General features: G+C 43.8%; 1 protein-coding gene across 1 annotated transcript; it reads right to left on the bottom strand.

The window, feature by feature from the left end:
* Positions 1-1,465: 1,465 nt before the first annotated feature.
* Positions 1,466-7,052, bottom strand: CUNH15orf61 (chromosome unknown C15orf61 homolog). The gene is made up of 2 exons (XM_056127464.1): positions 6,613-7,052; positions 1,466-1,702 (listed from the first exon to the last, which is right to left on the bottom strand). Exons 1-2 carry the CDS (start codon positions 6,956-6,958, stop codon positions 1,575-1,577), a joined length of 474 nt encoding a protein of 157 aa, XP_055983439.1. The 5' UTR covers positions 6,959-7,052; the 3' UTR covers positions 1,466-1,574.
* Between the last annotated feature and the right edge of the window lie 2,025 nt (positions 7,053-9,077).

Here is a 9,077-nt window from a genome sequence, read left to right as displayed (position 1 = left end):
TGTGTTGGGACCAAACCTTTACAACAAGTATTGACAAGACCAGCAGTAGTGAATGAGTACTATTTGACTTAAAACTTATGAGCTATAGTTATTTAACTTTGCCCATTACAGAGGAAATCAGTTCTAGCCTTCCTTGCAAAATGCTAATAGTCAGTTTTATTATTAATGAGGCTTAATGTAACACTATCTCCTTTGTGTAAGCCATTCATTTAACTAGTGTCAAGTATATTCTTCTGGACTAAATATATTGGCATAAGTACTTCTTTGATTAAAGTGTTATTTAGAATTGCTTGCAGACAAGTGAACACCACATGTATTTGAGGAACAGTTCACTCTGGGTAGCTCATTTAGAACCTTTAACAAAACCAGTTTGTTCATTTATCCTAGTGCTTTTACCTCAGTCACTTTCTCCACTGGCTTGCCAAATACAAGCACCCAAGTTTTGGTTAGAGTTAATTTCATGAAATATCTTGCGACAAAAATGTTTCAATGCTGCTGAGTATCAGCAATACATTAACATAAAATGATATATAATGTATGTTTGTAATTATGGAAGAGATCATAAATCTTAAACACCCATTGGTTTAGAAATTAAACAGTTCTACTTAGTTCTCCCTAAATTACTCCAAATTTCTAAAATTTAGCATTCATCTGGGTATTTTGTAACTACCCCCAAGGATAAATTTTTTTTAATGACTTTGCTTTCAAAAATGCAATTAACTTAATAAAATTCTAGTGCAAAACTGCCATCAGGTATTTAAAATTTCTGCCCACTTCCCATCACCAGTAAGTCTATGGATAGTACCATTTCAGTTAATTGCTTTTATAAACAGTTACCACATTTATTTTTTTTTCTGGGCCTTTCTGGATCTTAATTGTTCTTGCAGCTTTATCAGCATGCTATTTTAACTTTTAATAAGTCAATTTAATTCATCTTGCCTGTTTTACAATTAACCAAAGTTATTGTTGCTTTTATTTTTTTTTTAAAGAAGTCTGATACTAGTTTGTTTAGGCAATAAAAAGTTTCAATATTCCATCCAACCTCTTTTCCAGGTAAATAGCACAGGTTGCTAAAACATTCCCATTTAAATTCCTGTTTTCAGGATGATTCAGATTGCACTTAGAATTCTCCTCAATTTTGAATTTGCTAACGGTCTCCACTATATATCCTAAACCCCTACTTATTTTCCCACCGTTATATAAAATATTTCCCCTTCCTTTTTTGTGTGAACATCTCTATTTTCTCTTTGGAGTAAAGTTAAATTGTAATGCCTAACTACAAAAATATACATATGGTTATATAGAATAATCATTTTTGTAGTTGAACATAATTCTAAGAAAAATGGGTATAAACTTCACGTCTGTAGTTCCCATTGGCTAGACATAAACAGATTATGCAATATATAACAACGCATGAAAAACATTCTCTCTGGAGGGCAATGATTCATCTTAAAGAACCAGACACTGTAGAAAGAAAAAAAATCTGCAAAAGTTTTATTTGTTCAAGGTTCAAAAATAAATACTGAACATACAAGAGAAAATCCATGGATAGGTATGTTCTTCAGTGCACACCTTCAAAACATGGCACCTTCATCTTCTTTATTTAGAAAATAAACTGTTATTGGTCCATAACTGGTATGCACAGTCTCTGTGACTCTAGCAAATAACCAGGAGCCAAGACCGTATAATAAAGTTGGAATACCTAGGAGAAAAAAAAAGAATGTTTTTTTTAAGCATCATTACTAATTAATCATGTACCCATATATCTGTCATGGTACAGATCACAAAGCATTCTTCAGTAATGTCAACAATGATGACGTCAAAAATATGTTAAAATATGAGTAAACATTGACACCAAAAGCATGTTTTCATGTTTATGGAACAGTAATAACTGTGTCAGTCTAGGGGTTGCTTTGTTTTGTTTTTGGGTCACACTCGATGATGCTCAGGGCTTACTCCCGAGTCTGTGCTCAGAAATTATTCCTGATTCTGGCTATTGTAAAGAGTGCTGCAGGGCTGGAGAGATAACACAGCAGGTAGAGCATTTGCCTTGCACACAGCCGATCCGGGTTTGATTCCCAGCATCCCATATGGTCCCCCAAGCACCGCCAGGAGTGATTCCTGAGTGTATGAACCAGGAGTGACTCCTATGCATGCCGGGTGTGACCCCAAAAAGCAAGAGCAAAAAAAAAAAAAGAGTGCCGCAATGAACACACATGTGCAGATGTCACTTAGACTATACTTTTTTGCCTCTCTGGGATATATTCCCAGGAGTGGTATTGCTGGGTCAAATGGGAGCTCAATTTCTAATTTTTTGAGAATCGTCCATACTGTTTTCCAAAAGGGCTGGACCACAATTGAAACCCAAGGACAAAAATTTGTAAGTCTACAACTGTACCTCATGGTGTCTCACTAATAAAAATTTAAAATAAAATAAAATAAAGAAAAAAAAGAAATTATTCCTGGCAGGCTAGGGACACCATGTAAGATGCCGAAGATTAAATCTAGGTCAGTGGCATACAAGGCAAGAGCCCTACCCACTCTACTATCTCTCTAGTCCTTAAGGGATTTTTAAAAGTCTAGCTAAGGCCAGCACAACAGTTGTTCATAGAACCTTTCAAGTATTACTCCATTACCTCTAAGGAATTACATAGTAATTCTACATTCTTTTCACAAAATATGCAGAGAACATTAATATAGTTGTGGATGGTTCTGGGTATTAATCTTGAGTTTAAATTGCTAGTTCAACCTTACTTTCTTTATATTAGTAATATCAGTGGCTGAAGCAATTCTTTGGATGACTTAAAAGAAAGTGGGCCAAGTAGTTCTCTTTAAAGTCGAAGGCAATATCTAACTTTAACAGGCAGGAGAAAGAAACAGTACCACTACTATTTTTACAAAGAGTTTTGGAAACTATCTTGAATCTATTTGAAACGAGTATAGGGTTGACTCCAACATGCTCCTTTGTTAGGATTTTCCCATTTGAAAAGACTTTTGTTATAACTGAGGTCAGTGATCCCATGGTATATGAAGCTGGACACCGACTGCCCAGAGAAACCTAGGAAAAGCACTTGGATGCACATGACATGGTGTTGGGCACGAAACAAACTCTGAACAATTCCTAGCTCTCATACATGTATAAAACCACGGGGTCATCAATCAACAACCAAAGTTAGATACTTTGCTGTCCTGTAGCACTGTCCTCCCATTGTTCATCGATTTGCTCCAGTGGACACCAGTAACTTCTCCATTGTGAGACTTGTTACTGTTTTTGGCATATCAAATACGCCATGGGTAGCTTGTCAGGTTCTGCCGTGTGGGCAGGATACTCTCGGCAGTTTGCCGGGCTCTCCGAGAGGGATGGAGGAATCGAACCAGGATCGGCCGTGTGCAAGGCAAAAGCCCTACCTGCTGTGCTAGCGCTCCAGCCCATATACTTTATACTGGTATTAATTTTATTGCTTCCATCTGGGAATTGGACAGAAAATGATCATTTAAAACAAGAGATGCACATCTGGAAAAAGCACTTTGCAATGACAGGGAAACCAAGTCATGGCCCAGGACTTATATAATTAAAATTTCCCCTTATTTGTCAGTGAGAGTGTTATATGCTGTTAAAATCCTCGTGCAGAGTGTCATAAAGCCCTAGTCTACTTTGTGCTTATTCCTTCATGCTGCATTCCAGTTACTCTGATGTCAAAGTTTAATCAGAAGCAGTATCACTAGCTGGCAAGGCAAAGAGGGAAAAAAATGCCCATTCACACTCACACCTTTGTATTTTAGGAACATACTGGGTCACATCTCGCCACTGTTTTGTCTCCTATGAAACCTTTCACAGTATACCACCTTATTTGCTTTCCTAATACCCCAAAGAATCCCTGAATCACTTGAGGAAATGTCACCCCAAATCCCCACAAATAGGATCATAAATCTATTTACACAGCAATTAACCAAAAAAAGAAAAACAAGATGTGTGGCAGGGGCAAGGGGACAGGGGGTGGGGAATGGATAAGAGAGTAAGAATAAAAACAGGCAGAATTGATTGAAAATACAGAAAGAAGAGTTGAAATGAAACTATATTTAAAATATAGTATTGTATGAATTTCAAAAGCTGAAAGTCAATAGAGCGAGGGAGAAATTATAGGCTTTCAAAACCAATTATTGTATTTTCTAGTATGCCAAGAATAAAATAAATAATAAAATAATGAAAATAAATACACCTTGTAAACAAATGGTGAATTTTAGGACTGGTTGGTAACACTAAAATTTTTGTTTGCTTTATAGTATCCCTCAGAGATTTTAGTTAAAATTTTGATATTAAAAAAAAATCATACATTTTAAAAATCATATAATCGATATATTTTTAGCTAAAATTAAGGGCTCATCAAAGTTCACTAGTTTAATAATTTCTGCATCATACTAAATGGGAAGGTTTGCCACTTAAAATACTTTACACATTTAAGAAAACCTGGATTATCTTCATCAAAGGTACACTTTAAAAGATCCCATGAAAAATTAAAACATATCAGACAACCTATAACATATCATAACATCAAAATGAATGTGAAAGTTGGTTCTTTGCATAATTCATTTTGAGTCAGCTGAACAGTAGGTAAAAACACTGTCAAATCAAGCACTTGAAAAAAAAATAGAACTTTAGAAAGAGTCTCCAATTACCCATTCATTCTAATGGTAAATTGCTCTTCTTAAATCTTAATCTACTTCTTTGCACAATACCCACTCTGATAAAACATGTCAACTTTAAAATGTCAGCTTCAGATGAGGGGGATGCAGAGGAGAAAGGGATAAAATAAGTAAAAGAGAAATCTTTACTATTTACAACATTTAAAATGAATTACTCTGATGAATTGCTAGTTTGGAAAGGAAGAAGAGGAATACAATCTTGAGTATTTTAATTAACAGAATATCTCTCTGGTAACCTAAAGGAGCTATTGAAAAATCAGAGCAGAAAAGAATCCCATCATTTAATTCACACTCCTTACCTTTAGACAAAAATACAACATAAGCATTGTCAGATGACTGAACACTCCTTAAAAGAATCTACAAAAAAAATCCCTTTATCAGCGTAAACTAATTTGTATTAAAGCATGCATGAACAGAAAGTTTTTATTTTTGTTTAACTTAAAGCTCCTTGCCCCATTTAAGCAAGATTTTCAGATTGCTCAATGGTCCCCAAAGACCATATCGCTCTTTAGCCTACTTTTCCACTCAAAAAACACTGATGCTTCTTTCTTCAAAAAAAAGTTTTATTTAAAAAGTTCTACTTTTCTATGTGATAATGTTCTGGGTCTGCTAATTTTCTCTAAATTTCTGGTGTATATTTAACAAGAAGTACCTAATCATTAAAGTTGTTATTAAAGTATTTGATTTTAAATAGTGCAAACTTTTTTCACAAAGGCTCAGGGGTGACCAGTTATACTTCTCCTAGCCAGTTACTCTTTCCATTTGAGAAGAATGATTTCTTCGGATTCTAAAAATACTAGCATAAACTTATTCCTCTTGAATCTCGTCATCACTCCCAATAATTTGAGATTCTTTGTCACCTTGTCCTTCAACTTCAAATCACCCTCAAAATTAAGTGCACCTATCAACCAAATAACAAGACATTTGGTGGCTCACACATTGCTAAATCGTCTCCTTTGGGGATGGAAGCCAGGAGAGCCCCCAAAGCAGTCACCCCGAAATCCCAGGACTCACACAAGCCACTATTAGAAGCAAAAAGAGATCTACGCCCTACTTAAATGTAAGGCCTACAGGGTGCTCTAGTGGAACACCGTTGCTAGCATAGTTGCACAGTGCTGTTGGGTGTGATTCTGCTTTCAAAGTTGGCTTGCATAATATGGGTTCCGCAAGCCTGGAATTTTGAATGGCTGAAATTGGAATTAATATGATATGTGCTATTAACAAGTTCAAGACCCCTTGTGTATTTCACGGTGATTCAATTAAAAATAAATTGAAAAAAAGGGGGGGGGGGAGACCTCTTGAGGCCTCTTTATGTTTCCGCTACCCATGTCCATTCCCATGCCCCTTTATGGGTCACCAAAAGGAAAACCCGCAGCCAGCTGCGAATGAGCCAAGCCCGGGAAACTGGGAAGATGCGACAGGCAGCGCCTTTGGGATGCTTCTCCAGGCGCTGACCGGCTGCTGAAACCATCGGCGCCCATTAGCGAAGAGATTGTCGGTCTTGCTCAGAAGGAAAACAAAGAAACTCTGAGTTGCCTTTTTTCCTGCCAGGAGCGCAGCCCCGGTGATGCTCCTGGAAACTTGAGCATCACTTTGCAGTGAGGCTCGTGGTCACTGCGCAGGGAGGCGGGTCCTAGCTCTCAGGTGGGCCCCTGCCGCGGCCCAGAGGTGCTCCCCGCGGCTGGGTCTCCCCACTTTGGGGCGGCAAGCAACTTCACACCCACAAGCACCTACTGGGTGGGGGACCCCAGTGCCCACCCCGAAAGGGTGGACGGGGAGCCGCGGGGCAAGGGCGCGGCGCGGCGAGCCCGGACCTGAGCCTGGCTGGGATGCCGGCCTCGAATAGAACAGGTGGTCATCGTGCTTTGCACACAGTGGGGCCGTGGTCCAGCGGCCCCGGCCACTCACCGAGGTTGACGACCTTGAGCGCCGTGAAGAAGCGGTCCTGCCAGGCCAGGTCCTGCCAGGGGGCCTTGGAGCAGTGGTACTTGATGAAGGGGAAGCATCCCGTGCGCAGGACGTGGTAGTTGGCGCCAGGCACGGGCCAGTTGAAGTGCGAGAGGCCGAACTGGTCGTTGTGGACGGCGCTGTAGGGCACGCAGAAAGACGTCCAGTGCGGCAGGCGCCGCTGCAGCAGGTGCAGCGTCAGCACCTCGGAGGCGCGGGGCTTCGGGCGGGACGCGGCACCCGAGGCCCAGGGCCGGCACAGCAGCACCCGGAGCGCAGCCTCGTGGGCCCTCCGCAGGGCCTCCATGGCCAGCCTGGCCTCCACTGGGCCCTCGGCCCGTGGGGCGCGCGCCGCGGGGGCGGGGCGGCCGGAGCGCGCGTGCGCGTGCCCGCCCCCGGCGACGAGCCCGCTCCCTGGGGGCGGCGTGCGCGCGACCGCTCCCGCGGCGACGTGCGCGCGACCGCCGCCCAGGCGCCGTGCACGCCACCGCACCCCAGACGGCGTGCGCGTGACCGCTGCTCAGTCGGCGTGCGCGCGACCGCACCCAGACGGCGTGCGCGCGACCGCTCCCTAGACGGCGTGCGCGCGACTGCTCCCCAGGGAGAGCCTTGCTGGGTCGTGGGGGGTCCCCTGGGCGCGGTGGCGCGGACGCGCGGGTGCGGGTGCCTCGAGGTGCGTGCCCAGGAGGTCCAGGCGGCGTCTGTTCCCCCTTACTCCCGTGTTAAGTCGTGGGTGGCAGAATTCAGACCCTCGTGTCTCTCGCAAGCCCAGACGCGGGAGGTGAATGAGGACATTCCCCGGGGCGAGCTTGAAACCCAGTCTGGGCTTGCGGGGACTCGAAGGTGCAGGACCACTTTTGTCGTTCATGGATAGCTTTGCTGTCACAGTCTCTTTCTGCAGAGTCGGGGAAAACACAATATACATGTGCATATGCACGTGCACGCACAGCTGCTCTTCCAGCAAGCATTTTCTTGCATTTTTCTTAAACTCTTCGTGTTTGGAGGGAGCACGCTGGGAGCAAGCCTTCCCCCACCCCCCCACACACACATACACACCCCAAAAGAGAGAGAATTGATACGGCGTTTATCTTACACTAGATCCTTATGGTAAGTGCCCAGGTAATAGTTGCTGTTGTTGAAAACAAAGGCACCACGGGCCGAATTTCTATGTATTTACTAGATTTTTTTGTTGTTGTTTCTTTGGGATTTGGGGGCCATCCCCTCCTGCGGTGCTCGACGGCCACTTCCAGTGGTACTGAGGGAACGACATGGGAAGCCTGGGGCTTCCTTGCAGAGAGTGTCTACAGCCCTTTGCCTCACCCCGACCCCTTTCTGCATCCGTTTTTTTTTTTTTAAATCATTCATTCATTCATTCCTTCAAAAATCCGGTGTGTGGGGTGGTGTATCCAGGGGTCCTGTGAGTTGTAAAAAATAATGTGGAACTTGACCAGGGTTCCTATGAGACAGAGTTTGGAGAGGATTTCAGTTGGAAGCATTATGCCATTATGTCCACCAAGAAGTGGCTAGAGAGAGACTCAGAAAACTGTTGTGGAGGTGGCTGTGAACTGTGACTTTTCGAGCTTTAAGAATGGAGTGTGGGACTGATACGTGGCAAAGCTCTGGCCTGGCAAACCTGGGCCCTGAGTTCAGTCCCCAGGCTGCCCACTTGTGCTGTGGCAGGTTGTGCAGCCCAGGAACCGCACAGTGTTATCTACAGCAGTGCTAAAGTGTGGTTGCCCAGAGCACTGCCCAGTCACATGTGGGCACTAAAGTATGACCTCCTGATGGGAGGTACCACTCCTGGGACACAGGGCCTTCCTATAGGATGGCTTAGTGCTTGGCAGTAAAGAAGAACTGCTTGGCCTGATGGTGCTAGTGGCCACCAGAGCAGTGCTAGAGATCAAATTTGTGTTCTGGAGTGTATGATGTATGTGCACTCGTATAACCCACCATTTAAGGACTGTTTTGGCAATGCTCAGGATTCTGGCTGTGTGCTCAGGGGTCACTCTTGGTCACTCTGCGGGGTTAAAGCAGGGTTGGCCACGTGCAAACAAATGCCTTAGCCCCTGCCCTATCCTCTGCCCTTCCCTCCCTTTTTGAACTTTCTGTCCACCTTGTAATTTTTAAAAAACATTACTGGTAATCACATTACTGGTAAAAGAGAACAGTGCAGAGTCTCCTGCCCCCGTGCCTGGCCGTCCTCACCGGGGCCCCTTGAAGGGCCCCCGAGCAGAGCCCCAGCACCCGAAGACCTCCAGAAGCAGCCACAGCCATGCTGAGACCACTCTCCACATGTCCGGACAAGCCTCATGCATGAAGAAACCGGCAGAGAAACCCAGGCATGCGGGTCCCGGGGCTGAGAACTCCAAGCCTGCTCGGATTGGGACTGTGCCTTCTCCACCCAGATCCCCCATCTTCCAGTAGGT

Source organism: Sorex fumeus, unplaced genomic scaffold, assembly GCF_029834395.1.
Source record: "Sorex fumeus unplaced genomic scaffold, SorFum_2.1 ptg000063l, whole genome shotgun sequence".
NCBI classification, from domain to species: domain Eukaryota; kingdom Metazoa; phylum Chordata; class Mammalia; order Eulipotyphla; family Soricidae; genus Sorex; species Sorex fumeus.
This window is presented reverse-complemented; position numbering and strand designations above follow the sequence as displayed.

Bases quoted from the DNA above. Each gene is read 5' to 3' on its own strand.
- CUNH15orf61 (XM_056127464.1), bottom strand. From the start codon at position 6,958: ATGGAGGCCCTGCGGAGGGCCCACGAGGCTGCGCTCCGGGTGCTGCTG. The intron at 1,703-6,612 runs GTGAGTGGCCGG...TTTTTCTCCTAG, and splicing joins GCTCAAGGTCGTCAACCTCG to GTATTCCAACTTTATTATAC.